The 27,655-nt window shown below is 49.4% G+C and overlaps 2 protein-coding genes and 1 long non-coding RNA gene across 6 annotated transcripts in view; 1 reads left to right on the top strand and 2 right to left on the bottom strand.

The window, feature by feature from the left end:
* HNRNPUL1 (heterogeneous nuclear ribonucleoprotein U like 1) overlaps window positions 1-9,048 on the bottom strand; it is a 35,127-nt gene extending 26,079 nt beyond the window's left edge. The window contains exons 1-4 of one of the 3 annotated variants that reach the window (XM_005218974.5): window positions 8,963-9,048; window positions 3,337-3,462; window positions 1,195-1,348; window positions 156-229 (exon numbers count right to left, since the gene is read on the bottom strand). In XM_005218974.5, the coding sequence (XP_005219031.3) occupies window positions 156-229; window positions 1,195-1,348; window positions 3,337-3,462; window positions 8,963-9,038 (430 nt within the window). In that variant the 5' untranslated portion in view covers window positions 9,039-9,048. Of the gene's footprint in view, window positions 1-155; window positions 230-1,194; window positions 1,349-3,336; window positions 3,463-7,062; window positions 7,384-8,962 lie in introns of those variants that run through there. The other 2 variants (NM_001083466.1, XM_005218975.5) reach the window with 2 other exon arrangements.
* LOC132342854 (uncharacterized) lies at window positions 7,576-21,979 on the top strand. Its single transcript, XR_009491401.1, has 4 exons — window positions 7,576-8,414; window positions 9,094-9,238; window positions 18,008-20,272; window positions 21,319-21,979. It is a non-coding gene; the product is annotated as an uncharacterized lncRNA (long non-coding RNA).
* The window catches only part of AXL (AXL receptor tyrosine kinase), a 35,047-nt gene continuing 17,802 nt past the window's right edge, over window positions 10,411-27,655 (bottom strand). For both annotated transcript variants that reach the window (XM_024979095.2, XM_024979096.2), the window contains 10 exons: window positions 26,479-26,611; window positions 26,088-26,179; window positions 22,253-22,348; window positions 21,978-22,055; window positions 20,080-20,172; window positions 19,564-19,685; window positions 18,503-18,612; window positions 15,465-15,624; window positions 14,816-14,952; window positions 10,411-12,260 (listed from right to left, as the gene is read on the bottom strand). In XM_024979095.2, coding sequence (XP_024834863.1) covers window positions 11,909-12,260; window positions 14,816-14,952; window positions 15,465-15,624; window positions 18,503-18,612; window positions 19,564-19,685; window positions 20,080-20,172; window positions 21,978-22,055; window positions 22,253-22,348; window positions 26,088-26,179; window positions 26,479-26,611 — 1,373 coding nt within the window. In that variant the 3' untranslated portion in view covers window positions 10,411-11,908. The remainder of the gene's footprint in view (window positions 12,261-14,815; window positions 14,953-15,464; window positions 15,625-18,502; window positions 18,613-19,563; window positions 19,686-20,079; window positions 20,173-21,977; window positions 22,056-22,252; window positions 22,349-26,087; window positions 26,180-26,478; window positions 26,612-27,655) is intronic.

Here is a 27,655-nt window from a genome sequence, read left to right as displayed (position 1 = left end):
TTGTCTCCAAACCAACACCCTGACTCCAGGGCTCTGCTAGTTCTCATGTCTGAACTAACTGCTCTGGACGGTGCCGGGTGGGGATTTTGTGAAGGTAAAGGCAGTTTCCTTACACCGACTGAAGACAGTATCAAACAGGCACTCCAAAGACTCACATGTGTCAATGGCCACAAGGGTGTCATCAAAGTCATCTTCATCCTCTTCAGCCGGAGGCTGAGGAGATCGCCCCCTGTGTCATAAAGAGGTATCAGTCACAGGAGAACAGAAGAACAAGGGAAGAAGGGACCTCAAGTTTCTGCTGGAATTTACAAGTGGCCTCCAAGCTGCTTCCTGGATTTCAAGTTCCTCCCACAGAGGTTAGCAAAAGAACTCTGGAACCCTACATCCTTGCAATGAGAGCAATGACTATTAACTACCAGGGCGGGGTCAAAGACTGGAAAGGGTGTGCTCTGCTGAAGAGGGCCATGAGAATCATTTAGAGAACTTTTTGAAAAATACCACTCTCTCACACCCTCAGATTCTGATCCACCCCTCTACATGCTGAGCACTGCCTTCACACTGAACTCTGCTACTGATGGGAGGTTACAGTAGCCCAGAGAGTACTGGGCCAGGAAGGGCAATCTGTAAGAATTTGGATAAACCTGTTATTATAATCTGTCCTTATTCCAGGCTTCCTAAAACTCCACATCTGAAAGGATTTGAAATGACCCATTTTTGTCTTCTCTTTTAAAAGTGTCCTAAATTATGAACGAAATTTATTCCAACCAAAATACTAAAAGGGACTATGTGAAAATACTGGTGGTTTCCAACATATGGGAATAAGGTAGAAGTGTGGAGTCTAATGCGTAGGGTCCTCCTTGGGACAGTCTGGATGACCTTAGTCTACCATATGCTCAGGTCAGGTCATATGCAGGGCAGTGGGGCAAAGGACTAAAAAGGCAGGCTGGCATCTCACATGTGAATGGCAAGGTGTCTGAACTTCACCCTTCAAGTAATGGGAAGGGAGAAAGTGAGGGAAGGATCAGAAGTTAAGCAAAGTTGAATCTGTAGTGGGTATAGGAAGAACTGGGGGAGAGTGAGAGGGCAGGAGACCTCAGCTCTGCCCTCTTGGCTAGTAAAAAGACCCCGGTGGGCACTGGGTTACAGACATTGAGACCTATTGGAAAAAGGATGACCACTGCCTCACAGACCCACCTCCTATCCTCTCGGTGCTCAAAGTACCCCCGTCCCCGGTTTTCTTCATAAGGCCTCTTGCGACTCTGGAATTGCTGTCTGTCTGGTTTGTGTTGAGATGCTTCGGGTGGGAGGAAGCTGGTGGGTGCTTCTTGCTTCATCTCTGTCTTCACTTCTACAGTCAGGACAAATCCAGATGGTTAAGACACTCAGAAACTCTTCAGTTATCACTTTTCTGGTCCCCTCTACTTCAGGAGATAATGGCAGGATCCTGACTATGGTGATGAAGGTCTGGGCACAGGCTCTTGCTAGGTTCAGTGGAAGCCTGCTGAGGGAACTGAAAAGGCTGTACTGGAGGACAGGGCTAGAATAAAGCGAGGCTGGGGATGACCATCCAGGCCCAGTAGCATCAGCAGTTGATAGGGTGAGAGATGTCAGTCAGATAATTCTCAGGCTTCGTGCGGAGGAGAGGGGACTTCAGCACTAAACAAGGAGAAGCTCTCTAAGGCCCTACTCAAAGGCGAATGACTGCCTGGGCTACCTTGCCAAAGGCAAAGTAAAGTTGGGAAAATTGGGAGCTACCATCGCATGCACCAAGTAGGAAAGAGCCCTAAAAGCCTTCTACCATTTCACAATTCTGCATTCTATAATTTCTTCTCCCAGAGAATCTCTTCACTTCAATTCTTACAGAGCTTCTTCAGTCTAGCAATGGAGGGGAAAGTCAGTTCAGCAGTGCTGTGGTCCCCCACCTAACTCCATGGGCTTTAATCACTATTACAAAGCCCAGAAGCGCTCCAGAAGGGCGGGTCTGCATGTAAGCCAGCCCACAGGTGGGATGGCCTTATTAAATCACCCCACAAACAGGAAGTCAGGATGGGATAACACGCTGTGGACCACAGGAATGCCCCAGGCTCAGGCAGATTCCAAGAATCCGTGCCTGCTGAGAGCAAACTGTGGGTTCAGACTCACCTCATCTATGGATGCTGTGGGTCACTCACATCACATCTACACACTTCAGCATTCAACTCAACACCACCTTGGAGCACTCCCTGGCTCTGGCACACAGACAAAATCTCAGAGAAGGCTCCTCGTTCACTAGGGCAGAGATGGTGCTCACTCACACGGACAGAGCTTCCTTGGTTCCCATCACAGCACTGGGCTCAAGGGAGGCCCTGATAAATGTCTGCACAGAAAACAGTCTCCTTGGGCCAAATGATCCCACAAGTCTCACAGAGCCTGACACAAATCTACAGTTTGTAACCTACATTCATTAAAATCCTCAAGAAATGTCTGGGGATTTTACTTTGTGGGTGAACCAGAATGGAATCAGACAGAACCAACTAGACTGACTACAAAAAGGCACTGGGACCACAGCACAGTGAAAGGAGCACAAGACTGGGAGTCAGTCCTGGCTCTGTCGTTACTCAACAGTAGGACCCCGCTTCCCAAATACTAGGTAAGGAATGCTGCGTATCAACCAAGAGCAGTGGCCCAGAAGCCAATTTAATTTCCGGGATCCAACCCTAGCCCTCAACCTCCCTCATCTGTAAAATGGGGAGAGATCTACATTATAATTGTGCTTTCCAAGCTTGTACTGTAGAAAACTTTGTTCTACAAAGACACATTTACATATTTGGGAAATGCTGGGTTTAAACAATGTGACAGAGTTTTTCCCAATCCAGGACTTCTGAGCATTTTTAATGAGCACAGTGACTCTCCCAGAGGTGGCAAGGTATATGCCGCATTTTTCAGATGCATTTGGCCAAGGTACTCTTCTCTGAGAAGTCCTTAGCAATATCTCCTGGAAAAATATTTTTCAGAACATGGCAAATACTAGACTAGATTTCGAAGGTCCCTTCTAGCTTCAACATTCTAAGATTCTAAGTAGGACTCAGATATTGGCCTCCAGGTCTAAGCTCTCCAAGATGTTGTTACTAACATCTGATGACAGATACCTTGAAGACTCCCCTATCCTAATACTTGCGAGTGAGAGAGACTAAATTCTTCCCTTCAAAAAGATCTTGCCAGAGTGACCAAGCCCAAAGATTGCCTAAAAGGAAGATACAAAGTTTCTGGGAAGACAGGCAGTAGGCAGAAGGTAAAGGCCACCCGCACATAGATTACACCTCCTTCAAAAGAGATGTATCACATGCGCTTTCCTACCTGGGCGATAGGCCTGCTGCTGCTGGTCGATTTCCAGTGGTCTCCTCTCGTAGCCTGACTCGTTCTCTTGCTTGATGACCTGCGTCTCATAGAATTGGTTCTGCATGGTAATATTGTCCATGACATCTTAAAACAAAAAATGGCCAGTTAGAAGGGCATTTCTTGGGACTAGAGGTAGCTTTTAAATACAAAACGATGCCATCCCCATTGTGGACAATCAGTCTTCCAGAGGCTAAAAGATGTGCAAACACCTTCAGATGGAAACCCACCTGGGCAGTCAGGGGCCCCAGCTGCCTAAGGACAGGCCCTCTTGCCCCTCAGAAGTTAGTGATCTATCTGTGACTAGGTTCTACAGAATCCTAACACATAAAACCAAATGAAGCAGAAATGCTCTGTTTGGAGCAAGGAGATGGGAAAGTTGAAGAAGGGGGTCCAACTTGACCTCCCCTCTAAGTCCCCACTGGGGTGGGGGGCAACTCCATGAACACAGTTTAAAAATTACCAGCCCAGCTGTTCCCTGACAGAGTATAAAGCTTAGGGAGTTGCCTTTAGGGTACAACCTTAAAAATTGTTCAGAGCACAAACCAGTCCTCTGTCCAACCCAATTCACTATTCCCACTTGCATAGCCAACTCTCCTTATGAATTTCTTCCGCCCTGCAATAGCTGTAAAGGTAAGGGATAACCATCTCAGTTGAAGGGGAAATGGGGGAGGAAGGAAAGGAACTGTTAAGAAAACAGGAGTTATGATAATAGTGGCCTTCAGGCTCATTAGGGATAAGCCCTAAAATACTTGGAGTTAGGCAGGAAGTGTTTCAGGAAGGTGTTTTTGTGGGTCCAGGAGGAACTCAACTGAAGGGTGGCAAGAATAATAATATCAGGGAATTTCCTGTGGTTATGATTTAGTGCTTTCACTGCTGGGGCCAGGGTTTAATCCCTGGTTGGGGAACTAAGATTCCACAAGTTGTGCAGTGTGGCCAAAAAAGAAAGAAAAAAACAATATCAACTATTCATGGAGTGGAGTACATACTATACACCACATGCTAGGATGTAACTAAGAACAAGTTTCAGCTTAGTCAGACAGACACACATTAAACAAATCTGAAAGTACAAAAATTGTACTGTGTTAAGGGCTCTGAAGAAGTACCAGGGGCTGAGATCAGGGACCCAGAAAGTAACAGATAAGCCTGGACTCAAAGGATACATAGTAGTGAAGATAACCCAGTGATGAGAATGGAGAAAACACTCCTGGGGTTTGGGCGACACATGATAAAGTTCAGAGATGGGACTAAAACCTGAAACTCCTTCAAGGAGAATCCTGTAGCCAAATCCAGAGAGAACATTGGAAACCTAGGTTGAGTAGCAAGCAGGTTCTCCACCCCAGGGGCAGGCTCTGCAAGATGCCTCCAGGGCCCTACTAGTGGCTGTGCCAGGACCAGTGAGGCGGAACCATGGGGAAGGAAAGACTATTCTGCTGCTTGCTAACTGACTGGATCCTTTCTCAGAGGACAAATGTATCTGGGCACAAACCAGGTGCCGCCCAAAGGGAGGAAAGTCACACAGATCACGTGGTTCGCTACAGGTCTGTTTACCAGGGCTGAAGGAAGGGTTGCGGGGGGCATAAAAGGGGCTCAAAGGATTTTGCTGTAATGGGTAGGAGAGAAAGGAAGACACAGAATAACTCCTTAATTAGAACACAGGGGGCCCTTTCATACCATCGCGTTCAACACACAACATCGTGTGTTGTTCTTGCCACAAAAGCCTCATATCTTTCTTTCCGAGAATCTCTCCTGCGCTCACAGAGGAAGCCTCGCCCAGAGAAGCTTATGATTCTGGGGCCCTTCTCTGTTCTCTAAAACATTTACCTCCTAATAACAGGCAGGCCCAGTGCTAAGCCCCTTACACATGTAATCTCATTCATCCCCAAGCGGGGAGGGGGGCACTATTATTATATCCCAATTTTACACACAAGGAAGCCAGAGCTCAGAGGTGAAGTGACTTGCCCAAGACAAAAATCTGAGTCTAGAGCCTGTGCCGTAAAGCATATCACTTTTCTTTGGAGACATTTCCAGCCACTGGCATTCCTGCCAGGGTCTTGCCTGCCCTAGGCAGGTACAGGGCCACTCCTCCTTCCTTGACAGGTCTCTGCAATGGGAAGTACTCCTCCCAGCATCTGAGTCCTAGACAACCACCCTCCACCTCAAATCTACCCTCAGATTGCCCTGCTCTAGGAAAACACGTAAATACCCTGTGCCAACCCCAAATCTAGTCTCTTCCCTGATCCTATTGCTTTCCTCATTTCTTTACTCCCACAGCGCAGGGTGCCCTCTTTTTCAGGTAAATAATACAATCTCTGGATGCCAGAGTTCTTTCTACTTACTCTTCAACTTTTCCGATCACCATGTCCTGTCCTGCTAGAAAGCCACCAGCTTTTAACTTGATTTACTTCCTTGCATACCAGGGTCTCTTCCCTTTAGAAAGTCACAGATCTACTCCATCCCCTCTCCTTCAGAGTGTCTGATGCAGAGGTTCTCAACCACCCCTTGAGGCCTCTCCAATCCCTAGGCGCACACACACACAAAAACCCTGCTTCTGAGGACCGAGGAGCCCTCTCATGGAGATGCTCAGCCCCAGAAACACTTCCCCCCCTTCACCCTGAGGCCCCCTGCCAAGTCAACAAGTATTCTTTCACCCTCCACATCATACACACTCTTCCCTTCCCTACATTTGACACACCAGCTACACTCTTTTCTTGTGCATGATCCTCTACCCCTAATCCCTCAACTTCAAACTCCACCAACCTGTTATCTACCCCACCCACTCTCAGCTACTCTTTTTCTCCATCCTGTTAATCTAAGACCATTCAGCAGGAGCCACTGCGTTATCTGTCCCCAGTGCCTTCCTAGCTCCAGACCTCCAGGTACTTCACCCAGTGAAGTAGCCTTCTCTCCCCCACCAGCTGCTGGACATCGATGTTCCATATACCTTCTCTAGAAGTCAGCCAAAAGGGCTCCAGATGGCCAGCATCAAATGCCCAGGTTGCCCATGCCTCAAGGCTGGCCTTTCAGCCCTGGATCTGAGACCCTCCCCCAGGCCGTCCTCACACTGAGGTACATGTACACATGTACACATGGTGGTCTCTCGCATCCCCTAAAAGCTCCCCAGTCAATCACTAGAACGCACAGTCCGTCAGACCCTCCCTGGCCAGATACCGGAACTCCATCTTACCAACCCATCCCAATAACAAACATGAGAATTCCCCGGTACCCCATCCAGCAGCAAACTCCAGGATCCTCCATCCTCAAAACGGCCCCAGCCCTGAAAACACGGCTCCCAAGCCTACCCAGCTCCAAATCTTAAGATCACCATCTTTAAGATCTCAGTCTCCTAAAAGAGATCCCCTTGTTCTTCCGACTGTCTTCGGTTCCAAAAACCACGGTTTCCGGTTTCTGAGCCGCAGGCTCGGGAATCCTCTACACCCCCACCCCGGACCTGCCTCATCTCCGAAACCGAGAGCCCCCACTCCAGTATCTTCCCTGTGCCGAATGCCAGGATCCACCCTCCGGTCGTCCCGCGGGCCTTGTCCCCCGATCCTTTTCAGCGGCGGGGAGCGGTATCCCCCGATCCTCAGACCGTCTCCCCGACCTCAGGCGCCGGACTCCCGCGTCCCACAGCCCTTCCTCGGCCCGGAGTCCGGGCTCCCCGGCCCCCGCCCCGCGCACTCTCACAATGTCCGTCCGGCCCCGAGTAGCCGCCGGGCTCCGGGTGCGGCTGCAGCCCGGGCGGCGGTGGCTGCGCGGTCCCCTCCAGCTCGGAGCCCCCCTCGGTCTCGACCTCCTCGTTGTTGTGCCCGGGTCGCCCCGGTTCGTCGTCGGCCTCGAGCTCCCGCTCGTCGTCGGGCTCCTCGGCCTCCAGCGCCGCCTGCAGCCGCTCAGCAAGCTCGGCCTTGAGGCCGCGAGTGTCCAGGCCGCGGCGCTGCAGCTCCTCGCGAAGTTCGTTCACCTTCAGACGGCGCACATCCATGGCCCGGGCCCCCGGGGCGGCCCCCGAGCCCGGCCCGGCCTCCCAGGGCTCTGTCCCCCTTAAACCTTTCCTGTCAGCAGGCGAAGGGGGAAAGGGGGGGGCCCCCACTCCAATGGCGGCGGCGGCTCAAAATGGCCGCCGCCGCCGCCTCCCCCCCTCCTCCGTGGCCTGGCCCGATGCAACACGGTTGCCAATTGGCCACCTCATAGGAGCAACGGGCGCGGGCCCAAGGGCTCAACCAATCAGAAGGGGTCTTTCAAAAGAACAGCAATGAAAGGGCTTAGGAGCTGCCGGGGAGGAAGCGTTGGCCTACGTCGATGCCGGGACCGAAACGGGAGGGCGGGAAAAGGAGGGAGGAGGGGCGCGCGGTGATTGGGTAGTGCCCGCGCGCCCGCTCCCGTAGGGTCAAATGAGGGAAAGAGAGTAAAGATTTGGGCCAATCAGTGATGGGGTCTCAGAATGAGCGCCGCACGGCCTTCCCTGCGCGGTCCTTTCATCAAACTAGTGTCTCTGTAACACATATCTTGATTGGTCTAAATCTCCCGCCCCTAGAGGAGTCCAAGCGGGTAAAACCACCAGAACCAATCAAATGGAGAGTCGGCAGACCCACCCCCCCCACCCCCCTCCTTTCACGATTGCCTTTAAGAAACCGGAAAGAGATGAATTCACTAAGGACCTGCCCCTTGCCGTTAGGGCGGTTTCAAAACAATCTGTCCACCAATCTCAGTTACTGACTTATCTCACTAAAGCTAGTATAGTTGCATCGTTTTAGGAAAACCTAAACAGATTGGCCATTCTGGTTACGGACGGCCTTACAAATTTCGCTGTAGAGGAAGTATATGAAATCGAGATTAAGTAGATAAATTATTCTTAATCTGGAAGAAACTCAGTTGCCTGTAAGAAAAGCAACCCTTTGACTTCAGAGTCCTGAAGGTTTGAAAATAAAAGCTAGACTAACAGCGGGAGAAAAGTTAGAATGGGGAATCGCACCTCTTCTCTTTGATAGTACATTTCATCGAGCGCCTCCTTCCACGATCGTAGCTGAGCTGTCTTTATGGTTGGTATCTTACGTGAATGGACGCTCTGCACGCGATCATAGAGCCTTTCCCTCTGGAAAGACCTCAAGTTCAGGGGTCTGTACCCAAATCCTCTATAAATTACTGTTCGGTAGATCCGCCTGTTTGGCGTCAATATGATAAACTCAAACACACAGGTCCGTAGTTAAGGCTCTGTTAAACGTCACAGTTTTACAATGTCTAACCCTGTCGCCTAACTCAAAAGACACAAAACTTCTGGAAGGTACACTATCGAGATACGCAATGCAAATGCCCGCTGCCCACGGAGCCATATCTAAAACCCACGAAAGCCATACACAACCTCTACTTAGACAAAGGCGCACACACAACATAGATAAACAAATGGCGTGTGTAGGATCAGATGCATCCATTCAGGGGATAGTACACCAAACTGCGATGTAGGTGTGCCCATTAAGGTTGGCACAGCAGGCAGCATCAAATGATATAGACACAGGACAGTTACACTACAAGCTTACACCACGGCAACCTAGACACACAGCACCCACTCAGAAGCGGGACAGACACTCACGTGGGCCCGTAGGTTCCAGTCCAGACACCCCGCCCCTCGCCCACGTCCGACTTCCTCTCTCCTCCCAGCTTCCCATAATGATTTGTTCTAAAAAAGTTTGTGGCCCGGATTGAACTGTTTTTCATTCGCAGGACCTACCACTGGGGGGCGTCCGGGCGCTGCCAAGGGTTCCTCCGTCTGCTGCTAGACACACCCAGGAACTTAGCCTGCGATTCGTGAAAAACACCGTGGTCTTGTCTTGGCAGGAATACCTTTGTGGGCCCGTGGTTATCGGAGGTACTCTGTGCTTGTGTTTTCTATGTGACTCTGAACGTTTGGGTCTGTGAGTCCCCTTTAAGTACTCTGTCTCTGTGTGTGTGTGCTCAGTCATGTCCAACTCTTTGCCACCCCATGGACTGTAGCCTCCCACGCTCCTTCTGTACATGGCATTCTTCAGGCAAGAATACTGGACTGGGTTGCATTTCCTTATCCAAGAGATCTTTCCGACCCAGGGATCAAACTCGCATCTCTTGCTCCTCCTGCATTGGCAGGCAATTCTTTACCAGTGTGCCATCTGGGAAGCCCCCTCAGTTCAGTGCTCAATAGTGCCCGACTCTTTGCGACCCCATGAATCGCAGCACTCCAGGCCTCCCTGTGTCCATCACCAACTCCCGGAGTTCACTCAGACTCACGTCCATCGAGTTGGTGATGCCATCCAGCCATCTCATCCTCTATTCTCCCCTTCTCCTCCTGCCCCCAATCCCTCCCAGCATCAGAGTCTTTTCCAATGAGTCAACTCTTCACATGAGGTGGCCAAACTACTGGAGTTTTCAGCTTTAGCATCATTCCTTCCAAAGAAATCCCAGGGCTGATCTCCTTCAGAATGGACTGGTTGGATCTCCTTGCAGTCCAAGGGACTCTCAAGAGTCTTCTCCAACACCACAGTTCAAAAGCATCAATTCTTCAGCGCTCAGCTTTCTTCACAGTCCAACTTTCACATCCATACATGACCACAGGAAAAACCATAGGTACTCTATATGTCTGAGTATTTGTGTCTGTATCTGTTTTACTCTAGTTACTCAAGTTTCTTCTTATTCTTGGTTGACCACCTGCCAGTGCATATTTGTAAACATGTTTGTGTAATTTTGTGTTTCTCTGTCTGAATTTGTGTCTCTGTATTTGTGACCAAGAGTGCTTGAGTTTGTCCGTTAATTAAGGAGTCTGTTACTTTGGAAAATAGAGAGGATCTCTGTGTGACCTTGTGAATATCTATGTGCTTATTTTCGTCGAGTCTGGCAAGTCCGCTTTTCTTTGTTTGCCTGTCCTTTTGTCTTTGTATCTGTTCACATCTACCCTCTTTAGTGAGGGGAGTACTCCAAGACCCCCACCAAACCCTCCTTTTTACAGAAGCTGAGTTGCCTGGGAAAAGGGCCATATGACAGCCAAGCGGAGACAAGAGGAGACAGAAGCATGGTTACAAAGTTTTATGTGATCTGAGCCCCACTGGAGGTGCCAGGGTTCACACTCTGTTCAGGAGGCATAAAGGACTGGCTCAGGGGGGCAATATGGCCCCCAAAAGAGGGATATTGTCCTCTGGGGAAAGGAGGCGTCTTTATTGCATTGCACAGGTTTGAGGGGGCACGCCCCCACATGAAAGGAAGAGGAAGCAGAGGTGGCTAAGAAGGGAAGGGTCACACAGGATAAAACTATAAGGTTAGAACCTCAGAATTTTACTTTGGAATTCTAGACCTTTAGAATCTTATAACATGTGAATCTTGGAACCCAGAATCGTAAAACTTAGAACCATGAATTCCTAGACCCTTAACTAAAATCCTGGAAAGAGAAGATGCAGCATAGAACTTAAAGGTGTCCGAAATTAAAAATGATTAGAACTTTGGCATCCAGTTTGTCACCACTAACCGTGGAATATCTATACCATAGATGCTGAGGATCCAGAATCTTGGACCAATAGGATCTAGAATGCCTTGGAACACAGAACAGAACAACATTAGAATCTTAGAGTTTAATAATCTAGAATCTTGAAGCATATGATCTGGAATCTTAGACACAGAGACTCTAGGTTCTTAGACTAAGCCTTAGAACATCACATCTTAGAACATTAGACCTTAGAACCTCCATCTTTAGACTATTAGAACTTTTGAATTGCAGATGCTAGCATTTTAGATCTTTAGGATCCACAGTCTCATAACAAGGGTTTCAAGGATCATAAAGCCTTAGACTCTGTCACTGACCATCATTAGAATCTTAGAACTTGAGAAGATCAAATCTTGTGGCTTATGATCTGGAGTCTTAAAACCAGAAAAGTTATACTCTAAGAGGCCCAGAACTTCAAATTTTAGAACATAAGGCCTTAGAACCTCCATGTCTAGAACTGTAGGATTTTTAGAATTGTAGGATCTAGTATCTTACACCCTCAGGACTTAAAACCCTAGAAAAATAAAAATCTAAAATCACAGAGCCTTAGATTCTAGAAATAGAATCTTAGAGCTTTGTAACCTAAAATTTCATGGGCTTTATGAAGAATCTCAGAACCAGAAAAATCTAGAGCCACAGCATCTCAGAGCCTTAGAATGTAGGCCTTAGAACTTCCATGTCTAGAACCTTAGCACTTTAGAATTAGAGACTGGAATTCAAAGTCTTTAGACTCAAAGATTCAGCTCTGAAACTTAGACCCTGTGAATCTAGACTCTTTAAACCTTAGAATCTAGAATCTTGGAATGTTAAACCTGGGAGGGCCCTCAGGGATTTCAGTCTAATCCCTTTCTTTTACGCATGGGGACACTAAGGTATGGAAAAGGGAGAGGATCTGTCTGGGATGGAAGTGGAACAGGTAGGAAGAGAGGGCTATGGTTGGGGGTAGGGTCTGGAGTGGGAAAGTAGGGGGCCGTCCCCCAGTGGCAGTGCCTAGCTTGGGTCCTGAGAGGAAGTCCCAGGTGGAGGGTGGTCTCAGGCGCCGTCCTCCTGCCCCGGGGGTGCTGGGGAGCTCCTTTCAGCAGGCAGGATGGGGCCAGGGGCTGTAGAAGGGCAGAGGACATAGCGGCCGGCAGGATGGACTTCAGCGGCGGTGAGGCAGCTGCAGGAATCCTTAGGGTCAGGCTGAGCTGGGGGGTCCGCTCCTCCAGCAGCTCCAAGTGGTTCAGAATGACCTCCACCCTCATCCATGTTGACATAGAGGATTTCGTCTGGCTCCTGAGCAGGGGGCAGGGCCTTCAGCGTATTCTCCAGGTCTTCCCGCAGCTCTGCAAAACTCGGCCGGTCCCGGGGGTTTAGCTCCCAGCACCGGGACATCAGGGCGTACCTAGGGCAGCAGAATGAGGGGTGGGACACTCAGCAGGGGCTCAGACAGGGAGCCTCCTGGGAGCTTGGGGGCATTTTAGGACACTCGGGACTGAGGGCATTTCATGGGAGTGGAGGGAACTGTAGCAGTTTCGAGGGGGGCACCTGTGGGGATTTGGGAATTAGCAAGAGTTTCTAAGGGGAGTCCTGGAACAGACACTCAGGAGCTGGAAGATGTCTTGGGAAATCTTTCTAGGTGTGGGGTAATGTTATGGTGAGGTTTTGTTAGAGCAAAGCTTCCCAATATGGCTTCTCAGGACAGACTCTAGCATCAAAGCCTTGCAAGCTGTGTTGGTTTAAAATACGAACTCAGGACTTCCCTGGTGATCCAGTGGTTAAGAATCTGCCTGCCAATGGAGGAGACACAAGTTCTGTCTCTAGCCCAGGAAGATTCCACATGCCACGGGGCAACTAAGCCCACATACCACAACCACTGAAGCCCACATGACCTAGAGCCCGTGCTATGCAGCTGCAACTAGAGAATAGCGCCTGCTCTCTGCAACTAGAGGAAGCACTCACACAGCAGTGGAGACCCAGTGCAGCCAAAAAAAAATTTTATATATACATATATATATATATATATATATATATATATATACACACACTCAAATTCTTTGACATTCCTCCCTTCAAAAGATAGAGCACTGCATTCTGACTTGGTACCAATGATAGTGTGTGTGAGACTTTTTTTTCTTTTTTTTGCCATACCACATGGCATAGGAAACTATTGAACACATGCCTCCTGGAAGTGCAGAGTCATAACCCCCAGACTCTTAGGGAAGTTCCATGGTGTATGTGACTTCTGAGACTAGGTTGAAAAGGTATTGTGGATTCCTCCTTGTTCTTTTTGTTGGGATGCTCATCTGGGGGAAGCCAGCTGCCATGTCATGAGGACACTCAAGCAGCACTGTGGAGGGTTCCATGTGGCAAGGAACTAAGGCCTCCTGCAACAGCTATGTGAGTGAGCCAGCTTCCAGTCCCAACCTTCAGATGACTGTAGCCCCCCTGATATCTTAACTGTAACCTCACTGAAACCCTGATTCAGAATCAGCCTGCCAAGCTGTTCCCAAACCCCTGACATTCAGAAACCATGTGAAGTAATAAAAGGCTTGTTGTTTTAAGCTACTGGATTTTGGGGATATAGATAACTAAAACACCAGCTATGCAGCCTTTGGCAAATGATCTTCCCTTGATGTGGGTCTCTGGTACATCATTTACCCAGGGGAATACTAATGGTACCTTGAGTGCCTGCGTGCTCAGTTGCTCAGCCGGGTCTGACTCTTAAACCTGATGCACTGTGGCTGGCCAGTCTCCTCTGTCCATGGAATTTTCCAGGCAAGAATACTGGAGTGGGTTGGTATTTCCTTCTCAAGGGGATCTTCCCGACCCAAGGATCGAACCCGTGTCTCCCGCACTGGCAGGAGTGGTATTGTTTACCACTGTGCTAACTGGGAAGCCCTACTAATGGTGGCAACCCACGTCAAATGCCTGTAGTAAGGACCAAATGACTTCATTTCATGCAAAGCACCTGAAACCATGCCTTCTAGTAAGTTCTATGGAAATTTTCACTCTTCTTACTCCCCTCAGCTCTTGGAACACCCAAGGAGGACTTGGGGAGTCTGAAGCCCCAGGCTGTCTTCTCTTTAAACATCTTCTCATTTTAAACATCTTCTCTTTATCCCCCAAGTTCTCTTCTCTATGTATTTCATGGGATGGCAAAGTATGATAAGCACCACGCTAAAGGATTCTGAGAACATCTAAGGGGAGCCCTGAGAGTTTGGAGAAGTTCATTATAAGGGTTTGGAAGAGGGTTGTGGGTGTTGAAGAGCACATGGGGGAAGCGTGGGTGCTCAGGAGTCTGGATGGAATTAGAATTCTTTGGGAATGGGAACTGCAGCCCACAGATACCTGGCAGGAGACTGATCCAGCCTAAATTTGGCACAGAGCAAAGGAAGAAAGGGCACCTTTTGTTCATTCATACCTCTCGGGCTTCTCATGTGGCATGAGTGGTAAAGAACCCGCCTGCCAACACAAGATATAGTAAGAGATGTGGGCTTGATCTCTGGGTGGGTTGGAAAGATCCCCTGGAGGAAGACGTGGCAACCTACTCATGCCTGGAGAATCCCATGGACAGAGGGGCCTGGCGGGCTACAGTCCATGGGGTCACCAAGCATCGGACACGACTGAAGCAACTTAGCACACCTCTCGAGCTAATAGTGGTTCTGAGGAGCATGGGTGAGGGGCAGATAGGTTCCTCAACAATCTGAGGGATTCGGTGCAGGTTTTTCTTTTTTGGGGGGGCCGTGCCAGGTGGCACATGGGATCCTAGTTCCCAGACCATGGGATCAAACCTGCGCCTCCTGCAGGGGGGAAGCTTGGAGTCCCAACCACTGGACCACCAGGGAAGTCCCTGTGCAGGTTTTAGAAGGTCTTGGATATGTCAGGGCCATGTGGGGTGCTCAGAGTTTGGTGATGGAATCCCATGACGTAGGGGAGGGGAATCCTGAGGGTCCTCACAGTCCGTCCAGACAGTCCACGGGCTGCTTCAGGCGGTTTCCCTGGCGCAGGTAGTCATAAATCTCACTGTTCTCCACTCCTGGATATGGGGTTTGCCCTCGCGTGGCAATCTCCCACATCGTCACCCCAAAGGACCACTGTCAGGGGACAGAAGGGAGAAAATTAGAGGGTCTCTCCTGCACAAAGACGCCCTCACCCAACACACAGATACACACACACTTACATGTACACAGATGTCTTTGTGGGTGCATCAGAGCTAGTCACAGAAACACTCTGGTGCACGTACACACTTACAGAGGCAATTTGTGTGCACACCTAGACCTGCTCACCCATGCACACACTTACACACTCCATGGACACGTGGTCTAGGGTCACCCTCCACACCCTAGCTATACACGTGTATACACTTGCCACTGCCTCTCCCAACCTAAGCTGTCTGCACAGTCCATGTAGCAACCTGTCACCATGCACACATAGCCATGTGCACACCCACCCCCAGCATGTCCACACCACCGTTCACAGACGCCCACCACACACGGTCCATGTGGACAGGCCCCTGCTCAGGGAAGCCCTCGTGTCCCCAGGAGTCTGGGTTGGTGTGGGATGATCGGGCCACGCCCTCCCCCTACTCCTGCCGGGGTACACGTACTACATCGCTCTTGCTGGTATAGACACGGTCCGCCAGGCTCTCGATGGCAATCCACTTGACCGGCATCTTGGCGATGCGTCCCTGACGGTAGTAGTCCCCGTTGTAGATCTTCTTGGAGAGCCCAAAGTCAGCCACACACACCGACATGTTCTCATTCAGCCTGCCCAGATTGGGGGAGAGGAATGGGGTCACAGCATTGCCCCCTCCACCAGGAAGCCTGCCCTCACTCTCAGACATGTCTCTGTCTCCTGCCCTGGCTGTCCTGCTTCGGGGTGAGGATCGGTCAGCCCCCAAACCTGGGAGGGAACTATGTTACTTCTTATACCCTCTGTGAAAGGTGGGTCTGAAAAGGGCTGCTAGGGGGCCTTCCCAGCTCTGGCTTTTTGCCAGATTCTAAGGTCCTTCCCAGGCTCCTTGGGTTGGATTCTCTGATATTTTAAAAAAAATTTAAATAGTTATTTGACTTCACTGGGCCTTAGTTGCTGCACTCAAGATCTTCACTGCGGCATGCGGGATCTAGTTCCCTGACCAGGGATCAAACCCAGTGCCCCTGCATTGGGAGAATGGAATCTTAGCTACTGCACCACCAGGGGAGTCCGTTTAAAAAAATTTTTTGACGTATACTATATGTATACAAAAACATGCACAAATCTTAAGTGGAGAGCTCACTGGATTTTCACAAACACACCTATGTAACTAGAACCAAGATTAAGAAAGAGGATATCATGCGGCAGCTGTGCAATGGAATACCACACGGCAAAGAACAAGAACTACAGATACGTCCGAGAACATGGACTGATCTCAAAAACTTCACGCTGAGCAAGAGATGCCAGACACAGAGGAGTCAAAATTGCAATTCCATTTACATGACGTTTAAGAACAGGTGACAGAAGTACAGAATAGTTGTTATCCCTTGAGGGCAGCGGCTGGGAAGGGCAGGAGAGAGCCTGTGAAGGGCCAAGAAATGTTCTTTATCTTGATTTAGTGGTGGTTTGTTTCCATGGGTCTGTGTGCACGCTCAGTTGTGTCCAACTCTTTGCAACCCCATGGACTGTAGCCTACCAGGCTCCTCTGTCTATGGGGTTTCCCAGGCAAGAATCCTGGGTTGCTATTTCCTCCTCCAGGGGATCTTCCCAACCTGGGGATTGAACCTGAGTCTCCTGCATCGGCAGGTAGATTCTTGACCACTGGGTCACCTGGGAAGCCCTTCCATGTGTCTATAAATATGCAAACATTCATTGAACTGCAGGCATAAAATGCGTATATTTTAGTATATGTAGAATATACATCAATTTTTTTTAACAAGAAAGAAAGATTACCAGACCTTCCTTCCTAGGGTATAATTACCCCTTGTAGGGTGACTGAGATCTTCACTTCTAACAGTGTGGATTACTTGTGTTTGTTTTTGCGCTTTATATACATATAAAATTTGAATATGGACTGGATAGGAGACTGTGTTACGGAATTATTGTTAATCTTCTTAGGTCTGAAAACAGAATTGTGATTGTTTAGGCTTAAGTCCTTATTCTAGGAGACACCTCTTGAAGATTTAGGGGTGGAATGTCACCATCTTGGCAACTTACTTTCAAATGGTTGAGAGGAGAGAGAGACAGAAAAGAGAGGAGAAACGTGGCAAAATCTCAACAAGGAGGAGATATGGGTGTTCATGGCACAATGTTTTCAACTTTTCTGTAGATTTGGAATTTTTTCAAAATAAAAATTGGGAGTGGGGTATTCCCTGGTCCAGTCATTAAGACTCTGCACTTCTGCTTCAGGGGGCACTGGTGCAATCCCTGGTTGGGGAACTAATATCCTGCATGCTGTGTAGCGGGGCAGGAAAAAAAAGAAAATTATACAGTTTTGCTGAAATAAGCTGGATAATACCTAAATAAATTGGAAAGCTATGCCATAATCATGGATTAGAAGACCCCAAAATGTATAAAAGGCAGTTCTCCTCAAACTGACATGTGCATTCCATGGAAGGTAATCAAAACCATTTGTGAACATTTGCACATCTTATTGAAGATTCTCTGATTCTCCAACTCCAACTTCTTTTTAAATATTTTTAAGAATGTTTATTCTTTGGCGGTGCTGGGTCTCAGTTGTGGCATGCAGGATCTTTGAGTTGGGGCATGTGAACTCTTAGGGGGTCAAGCCCAGGCCCCTTGCATTGGGAGTGTGAAGTCCTAGCCACTGGACCACCAGGAAAGTCCTCTCCAGCTCCAATTTATGAGTCCAACATTGTAATGAGACTAATATTCTAAGCTTATGTGTCACACACACACACACAGCCCTTAGACCAGGTTCTGGGCTATTTTTTGCTTGTCCCTTGGAAAGGAAATCAACCCTGAATATTCATTGGGAGGACTGATGCTAAAGCTGAAACGCCAATACTTTGGTCACCTGAGGCGAAGAGCTGACTCATTGGAAAAGACTCTGATGCTGGGAAAGACTGAAAGCAAGAGAAGGAGGCGACAGAGGATGAGATGGTTGGATGGTATCACCGACTCAAAGGACATGAGTTTTTTTTTTTTTTTTTTTAGGACATGAGTTCGAACAAACTCTGGGAGATAGTGAAGGACAGGGAAGCCTGGCATGCTGCAGTCCACGGAGTTTCAAAGAGTGGGACATGACTGAGTGAGCAACTGAGCAGCAACAACTTAGCAGGGGGCGTGGTCTCTTTATCCAGTGTGGCCACTGCCCAAGTGTAGCCCCAGGCAAGACACTCAGCTTGGAGGGGGACAAAGATGAAGCTTAAATGTCACCACCCTCTTGGGTTTCCTCTGCCCTTTTGCTCACATCCTTCTACCTACTGAGCCTGCCCCCTCTCCTGTTCTCTGTACATTCCAGCACATGCGGGATCTCGGTTCAGAAAGCTGGCCCCAACCTCCCTGCTCATCTCTCTCTTCCACTCCTGAGCTCTGACTTGCTTGAGTGGTGTATGTGTGTGTGTGTGTGTGGCACCTTCTTCCATCCTGGGAAGGAGGGTGGGGGTGGGTCCCTGAAGAAGGGGGATTCCTGGAAGGCTGGGCACTCACATGCAATTCCTAGCAGCCAGGTCCCGGTGTATGAATCTCTTGGTACTCAGATACTCCATGCCACTGGCAATATCTGCCATGAACTTCACCAGCATCTGGGTGGGCAGGAACTGGGCGGGGGTGGGCAGGACACGATGGGGTAGAGATCAGCGGAGTCCCAGAAATCCATCCCTCTGCCCTACTAGCTCTGCCCTGTGATGCTTTCCCATGCCTCTGAGACTCAAACTCCACCCCTTTCCATATCAGCCCTTTGTCACCCCCTCCTATCTTCCTCTCCTGTCTTGATCTCCCATTGTGCTTGCCCTTGACATACGCTCCAGCAGGGAACCCCCCTTTCTGGTCTTTCAACAAGCCATGCTTCTTTCCACCTCTGAGCCTTTGCACATTCTGTGCCCTCTGCTGGGACCACTTCCTCCCAGATCGCCCACTTCCCACCAGTTAGCTCCTCTTTGGATCTCCTCCATAAGACCTTCCCTGTTCACTCAAACGAACTGCCTGGCCTCCCTGTCACTCATCCTGCTCTATTTCCTTCCTGGCACTTAAAAATTATCATGCTTATTCATTTGTTAACTTGTTTATTGCCTGGTCCCCCACCTCTGGCAGACAGCTCCTCCACGAAAACAAGCTCTTGGTCTCCATCACCTTCCTAGTGGCTGAGCAGCGCTAGGTACCTAATGCGTGCGTGTGTACTTAGTCGCTCAGTCATGTCTGACTCTTTGCGACCCCATAGACTGTAGCCCACCAGGCTCCTCTGGCCATAGATTGCACAGGGAAGAATACTGGAGTGGGTTGCCATTTTCTTCTCCAGGCAATCTTCCCAACCCAGGGATGGAACCCACGTCTCCTGCACTGGCAGGCGGATTCTTTACCACTGAACCACCTGGGAAGCCCTTCCATGGGTCTATACACAAGAAAACATTCACTGAACTGCGTGCAACAAATGTGCATATTTTAGTGTACGCAGAATAGACATCAATTTTTTCAAATAAGAAAGAAAGATTACCAGGTACCTAGTAGGTGCTCATTTAACACTTGTGGTCCAGATAATAAAATGCCCTCACCACTGGCTGGTCCCCGAGCCGGGAATAGAGAAGGAAACTGTGTAGGTCTCCGTGTTTCATGAAGGGTAAGATGACCACGGGCGCCGGGAAGCCTTCTCGTTCAGAACCCTGGAAACAAACGCCTGAGTCCCGCCCCCCCCAGGCAGTCTCGTCACTGGAGGTGGGCAGAAGGGGACGCCACCCCACTCCCACCTCTGTTTCTCCCCCCTCCCTCTCAGATCTGGCCTCCAAACTGTTGGGGAGCGGGGGTGGTGGTGGCAGGGACCATGCGTCAGAGAAGCCATGTCCAGCACTGGTTCCCAGGGATGTTTCTCCAGCCCTCCTGGGGACCTCAGCTATTTCTGGGAAAGGTCAGAGGTCACATTCCGAGCTGAGGGAGAGAGGAAGGGGGGAGCCTGCTCATTCTGGGAGGGGGGGGCGGAGGAAGCCTGGGGGTTTGATCTTCCCAGTGCCTGAGGGAGGGTTCTTCCCTCTGGTGCAGCCTGCATGGGGCCGCCAAATCTGCCCCTCCCTCACCAATGAGCCTCATGACGTTGGGGTGGTCGAATTCCTTCATGCAGACGGCTTCACTCAGGAAATCCTCCAGCTCCGACCTTGTGCAGATGGCAACTGGGAGGAGAGAGGAAGGTGGAGGAGGCGGAGGGAGGACTCTTTTCCTCCTCCTCCTTATTACCATCATCATCTTCTCCTTCTTCATCAAGCGTGACTAGTAAGTACCAGGGGCTGTACTCAGCGCTTCGCGTATTAACCCATTTAACCCTCTGAGGAGCTTCTATTTCCCCATTTTAAAGATGGAGAAGGGAGCTACAGAAGGATGAGCTGGTTGAATGGCATCACTGTCTCGACATGAGCTTGAGCAAACTCAAGATAATGAAGGACAGCGAAGCCTGGTGTGCTGCAGTTCATGAGGTCACAAAGAGTCTGACACAATTTAGTGACTGAACAACAAGAAGGATGGAAAGACAAGGCACAGAATGTTTAAGAAACGTGCCACAGCTTGCAAGAGGAACAGGCAGAGTTCAAACCCAGGCAGGCTGGCTCAGGGGTCCATGTGTGGGCTCTGTGCTAGGCTGCTTCCTAGCACACTCCCAGCAGCCCTAGGATGTAGACGGTTGTCCCTGTTTTACAACTCAGGACACTGGCTCAGAGAGGCAAAGTGACTTGCCCAGCGTCACACAGCTGGGATTCAAACCCAGGTCAGGAACATAACCCAGTATTCAGAAGGCAGTCAATAATGAATGAATGAATGAGTGATGACTCCATAACCCAAGATTTTTAGCCCTTGTGATTCTGAAACGATCATTCCTCCCTCCAGCATGACCCTCTAAGCTTCATCCCTATGTGGAAAAGCTTGACCCTGGCCTTTCTGTGCTGTGTGAGCTCAGACTGGACTGGCTCTCACCCTCTCTGCTGATGTAGATAACATGGTTTTAGTCCACATTAACTGTGTGTACTGTGTGCCAAGCCCAGCATTAAGTGCTTTGACATATAATACCCTAGGAGGTAGGAACACTATGATACTTTTTTCCGGGTGAGGAATGGTAGGCTCAGAGAGGGGTAGTCACTTACTTGAGATCATAGTGAAAGTGTTAGTCGCTCAGTCATGTCTGACTCTTTGCCACCCCATGGACTGTAGTCCACCACGCTCCTCTGTCCATGGGATTCTCCAGGCAAGAATACTGGAGTGGGTTGCCATTCCCTGCTCCAGGGGATCTTCTCAACCCAGGGATTGAACCTGGGTCTCCTGTATTGCAGGCGGATTCTTTATCATCTGAGCCACCAGCTAGTAAGTGATGAAGCCAGGTGTGCCTCATTCTGGACCATCTCATGCTCTGCTATGTATCACATGGGGCTGGCCCCTGAAAACTACATTGCCCAGGCTCCCTTTCCTGCTGTTTCCTGTTGGAACCCGCCAACGGGAAGCACTGATGGGAGACTGGCAGGTGGGTGAGAGGAGGAGAGAAATCAGGGCGTTTCACCCTCTCTCTTTCCGCTTCCAGTATTGCCTTGGTGGTGGCTGTGTCTCCTTTGTGTTTCAAGCTCCCACAAGGTAGCCCCTAACTCTGTGATGCCTCAATCCCATCAGCGGGCCCTGGCTGTGAGCTCTGGTAACTCCGCGTCCTCTCTCTGCCCCTTCCGGCCACTTGCTGCTGCTAATCTCTAGGTTGTCTTAAGTGCACCCTGCTGTTCCTTCAGTTTTCCCTGCACCTTTGTAGTAATCTCCCCGCATTGAGTTCCTTCTGTTGAGGGACCTGGCAGGAACTTAATTTCTTGTCTGGAAACACTGAAGTTCTAGGGTTGGGCTAAATTGCTGTCACCTTTCCTGTTCTTCTACCTCCTTAGGGGCACAGGGGAGGGGCCAGAGGTTAAGGGATGGGGATCCCACATGGGTGCACACGTATGTACATACTCACTCTTCATGGTCTTCACAGCCACCTTGAGGACGGAGTCGTCCTGGTTGAGCTGGCCTTCCATCACAGCTCCGAACTCTCCTGTGGGGGACCAGAGAGAGACTTTGACATGCGTGGGGGGCACCACCCCCCCAGTTGACTTCAGGGGGGACGCTGTAGGAACTGCATTTCCTGTGGTTGGGTAGGGGTGGGGAGATGAAGGACTGCATGGCTCAGGGAGATGTGTGTGTGTGTGTGTGTGTGTGTGTGTGTGTGTGTGTGAGGTGGGGAGCACTCACCCTCTCCCAGGGTCTTCCCCAGAGCCACCTTATGCCGGTCCACCATCACATCCCGCAGTTTCTCCTTCAGCTCTTCGCTGATGCCGAGGCTGTTCACTGCATGGGGGGTGGGAGCAGAGCTGACATCCAGGCAGCGCCTCCAATAAGGATACAGGCGTGCCTCATTTTACCGCACTTTGCAGATATTGTGTTTTTTATGCACTGAAGGTCTGTGGCAATCTTGTATCAAGCAAATCTATCGCTACCATTTTTCCAATTTGCTTTGTGTCTCTTGTGTTATATTTTGGTAATTCTTGCAATATTTCAAACCTTTTCATTATTATTGTATTTGTTATGATGATGTGTGATCTTTGATGTTAGTGCTATAAGTCCCTGAAGGCTCAGATGGTGGTTGGCATTTTTTAAAGCAATAAAGCAATTTAAGATTAAGGTATGTAGGGACTTGCCCCAGTAGTTCAGTGCTTAAACCTCCAAATTCCCACTGCAAGGGGCAAGGGTTTGATCCCTGGCTGAGGAACTAAGATCCCACTTGCCATGATGTGGCCAAATTTAAAAAATAAATAGATAGAATTAAGGTATCTAAATTGTTTTTCAAGATATAATGCTGTTGCATACTTAGTACACTACAGTGCAGTGTAAACACAACTTTTTTGTTTTTGTTTTTATGTTTCTGTTTGTTTATTTTGGCCCCACTGCATGGCATGTAGGATCTTAAGTGGGACCTGGGCCCCTGCAGAGGAAGCATGGAGTCTTAACCACTGGACTGCCAGGGAAGTCCTACACATAACTTTTATATGCACCGAGAAACCCCAAAATGCACGTGACTCACTTTATTGCATTATACACTTTATTGTGTTGGTCTGGAATCAAATGTGCAGTGTCTCCCAGGTATGCCTGTGTATTGTTTATCATTGTTTAGTCACTAAAGTCGTGTCCAACTCTTTGCAATCCCAAGGACTGTAGCCTGCCAGACTCCTCTGTCCATGGGATTCTCCAGGCAAGAATACTGGAGTGGGTTGTCATTTCCTTCTCCAGGGGATCTTCCTGACCCAGGGATCCAACCCACATCTCCTGCATTGGCAGGCGGGTTCTTTACCATGAGCCTCCAGGGAAGCCCCATGCCTGTATACCCATTGTTAAAATACTGAAATAACTCTGCATTCATTCAGGATTAGCTACTGCCCTGAGCACTCCCAACTCCCAGTTTTCCTTTAGACCCCCCAGATCTTCCCCCAGAGCAGTAACTAAAGGGTTAGAGCCTGGCACGTAATCTTGCAGTAGTGGCACCTTGATTGGTTAACACCCTGCCATACCAGTTGTTCAAAATTTTTCTTAACTTTTCATTAAAGTATATCCTGCAAAAATCATAAGTGAGCAGCTCAATGGATTTTCATGAACCAAACACAACAGTGTGTGTCTAACACCCATGTCAAGAATAGACTATGACCTGTCCTTTCGGGGGTGGCCACTTTCCTGACTTTTCTTAACACAGATTAGTCTTTCCTGTTTGGGGATGTTATAAACATGGAATCACATACTATGTTCTCTTTAGTGTCCGGCTTCTTTCACTTAACACGACATCTCTGAAATAATTGTAATGCAGTTGTTGTGTGTTGTTGTTGTTTAGTTGCTAAGTGCTGTCCAACTCTTTGCGACCCCTGGACTGTCGGCTGCCAGGCTCCTCCATCCAAGGGATTTCCCAGGCAAGAATACTAGAGTGGGTTGCCATTTCCTCCTCCAGGGGATCTTTCTGACCCAGGGATGGAACCCATGTCTCCTGCATTGGTGGGTGGGTTCTTTACCACTGAGCCACCAGGGAAGCCCAGCTGCTGTGTGTAGTTGGGTTTATTCATTTTCACTGCTGCATAGCAATTGTTCTCCAACTGATTGGCCCCAGGACCCTTTTACATTCTTAAAATTATTGAGACTTGAAAAAAGCTTTCTTTTACATAGGTTGTCTACACAGCAATATTTACTGTGTTCACAATGAAAACTGATATGATTTCCTTTTTTCATTTTTGGCCACACCACCAAGGATCTTATTAATGATTCCCCAACCAGGAATTGACCCGAGCCCCCTGCAGTGGAATCTCAGGGTCTTCACCACTGGATCACCAGGGAAGTTCCCCAGACAAATTTTCAAAACACAAGAATATACAAGCACATCAGTCAACAGAAGGATGACATCATCACATATTTGGAAGCCTTTGGAAAACTCTGCGGAGCACTTGCAAGAGAAGGAGGGTGTGAAAGGGCAAATGACGTCTTGGTATTATTTTGAAAATAGTTTTGACCTCATGGACTCCCTGCAAAGGTCTTGGGGACCCCCAGGGACTTGGATCACACTTGGGGAACTGCTGCTGCATGTTATTCCCATTAAATTGCTGTGACCTCCTCACTTCCTCTTCCTTCTCCTTTGCAATAAATGTCTTTCCCAGCCCCTTCGGGTATCTCCCTGGGGCCCCCAGCAGTCTTCTCCCTGGGTGCTAACTCTAGAAGAGCCCTAACTCTGTCCCCCCCTTTTTTTTTCTGGATCTGTTTTCCCAACTGGAGAGAAGAAGAAATTTGACTAGGTGGCTCCTGAAGTCCCTTCTTAGCTGGGACCCTTCATAAATGCTATAATCCTCTAACACAGGGTCTATTATAGTGCTAAGATTCTATGATTTTTAAGATCCTAAGAGTCTATCAAGTGTTAGTTGCTCAATCATGTCTGACTCTTTGCAAGCCTATGGCCTGTAACCCTCCAGGCTCCTCTGCCCATGGGATTATCCCAGCAAGAATACTGGAGTGGGTTGCCATTCCTTCTCCAGGGGATCTTCCTGACCCAGGGACTGAACCCGGGTCTCCTGCATTGCAGGTAGCTTCTTTACCATCTGAGCCACGAGGGGAGCCTTAGAGTCTATAGCACTGGATTATAATTTTTTAGGCCAATTATAAATTGCGTATCCTTTCGCACATCCTCTACTTCCAAGAGGCAGTTCAGAAGATGAACTTGAGAGTGGAACCGCCTGGGTGTGAACCCCAGCTCTCCAGCTTACAAACTGTGGGCTCCAGTAAGTTACTTAGCCACCTTGTGCCACAGCCTCCTCACTGGTAGTGGGGAGGATAATGTGCCTACCTCACCGGGTTGTCATGGGGATTAAATTAAGTGACATGTGTTGAAGCTTAGAACAGTACCTGTGGGACTTCCCTGGTGGCCCAGTGGTTAAGAATTCACCTTCCACTTCAGGGGACACAGGTTTGATCCCTGCTTCAGGAAGATCTCACATGCCTCAGGGCAGCTAAGGCCATGCGCTGCCACTACTGAAGCCTGTGCTCCCTAGAGCCTGTGCTCTGCAACAAGAGGAGCCACTGCAACAAGAAGCCCTCAGATCACAACTGGAGAGTGGCCCACACTCACCGCAACTAGAGAAAGCCCATGAGCAGCAATGAAGACCCAGTATAGCCAATAAATACACACTTAATTTTTAAAAAGGAACAGCAGTAGTCACAGAGGAAGTGCTAGGGTTGGCTGTTATCCTCAGCATTGTAAGCACCTCATCATGGGCATTTTCTTCATTGCCATCATCATCATGTTTATCGTCTTCATCATCATCATTATGTGGTTCTAAGAGCCTATGACTCAGAGTTTGGCCTTTCTAAAATTTACTGTGTCTAAGATTCAATTATTCTAAAGTTGTGTGTGGTCCCACAGTCCTGCTGTTCTTAGGGTCTGTGGTGCTAATATTCCAAGGCCTTCAGAAACTTTTGGTTCACGCATCTGCAGAAGCCCAGCAGGCCCAACACTCGATACTTCTTATCCCAAACCCAGGCAGGAGGCATGGGGCTCACTTACAGGTGGCTTCAGTGGTCCTCCGACTGTAGGACTTGCGAACACGGTACCTGACCACCAGCTCACCCCTCTCCACGGTTGGTTCAAACACCTCTCTAGGGGGGAACAGAGAGGAGGTGAGGGCAGGGCAGAGTGACGTGGAACCCCCTCCACTTCCACCAGCAGTGGAAGCAAGCGCCATCCCAACCCCCAGACCTGCCAGCCCTCTCCTCCAATGTCTGCTGAGAGCCTCTTGGGCTGCTGCCTTCTGCCTTCTATTCACTCCCCAGATGCTTGTCCTCATTCTGATTCTTGGTACTCTGTCCTCCTGTGCCAGCCTCCTCACGGTCTCCCCACCTCCAGCCTCTCTACCCCAGTCCAGGTCAGCCTCCCGACCCGCGTGGTCCCAACTTACCCATAACGGGTCTCCTTCTTCCGCCGGTGGAAGAGGAACAGGGCCAGGATGAGGACACAGGCGGCGGCCACCACTGCTCCCAGCAGTACATACCACCAGGGCCACGAGAAGGCGGGGGCTGGGGGTTCACTCACTGTCAGGGGGTACGCAGGACAGGTCATGGTGGAGGTCTTGGTTCCTTGGGTCCCCAGGGGGGTGGTGTTGAAGGGAGGCAGGTGTAGGTTCATTGGGTGATGGACAGGGCTGGACGGGGCATGCGATGGACATGAAAGGAGTGGACGTTGGAGGAGGAGTGTGAGGGGATGTCCCTGGTGGTCCAGTGGTTAAGAATCCACCTTGCAATGCAGGGGATTTGGGTCTGATCCCTGATCAGGGAACTAAGGGGCTTTTCTGGTAGCTCAGTGGTAAAAAGAGTCCGCCTGCAATGCAGGAGGTGCAGGAGACGTGGGTTGGATCTCTGGGGTCAGGAAGATTCCCTGGAGGAGGGCATGGCAACCCACTCCAGTATTCTTGCCGGAAGAATCCCATGGACAGAGGAGTCTGGTGGGCTATGGTCCATAGGGTCACAAAGAGTTGGACATGACTGACACAAGTAAGCACACACACGGGCATAGGAAACTAAGATCCCACATGCCTAGGAGCAACTAAGCCCGCGTGCCACAACTACTGAGCCTAGGTGCTCTGGAGCCCATGTGTTGTAACTACAGAGTCCACGAGCCACAAGGAAAGATCCTGCATGATGCAACTAAGACCTGACGCAGCCAAATAAATAATTTTTTTTTAAAAGAGGAGTGTGAAACTCCTAGGATGAGTGTGGTGAGTGCAAAGTGGGATGGATACTTGGGGAGTGTGCAATGAGTGTGGAAGGAGTGTGGGATGGGAGTGAGAGAATGTGCGGGATGGGCTGTGAGAATGGAAGGAGGGCTGGAGGAGCATGGGAGGGCTGTAAGTAAATCTCAAGTGGGATACCTGTGTGTGATGTGTGTGATGATTATGCAAGGAGGGGGCACTTGGGTGTGGAAAACAGTTGAGCAGGGAGAGAATGTGTGTACTGTGTACAAAGCATGTACGATGGATATGCAAGGAGTTGGAGGCTCCAGGGACCAATGGCCAAGGGACATTTTTGAGGAGTGTATGATGACTATGAAAGCGTGGTGTTTTTTTTTTGGCCACTCCT

The sequence above is a fragment of the Bos taurus genome, chromosome 18 (assembly GCF_002263795.3).
Source record: "Bos taurus isolate L1 Dominette 01449 registration number 42190680 breed Hereford chromosome 18, ARS-UCD2.0, whole genome shotgun sequence".
NCBI lineage: Eukaryota > Metazoa > Chordata > Mammalia > Artiodactyla > Bovidae > Bos > Bos taurus.
This window is presented reverse-complemented; position numbering and strand designations above follow the sequence as displayed.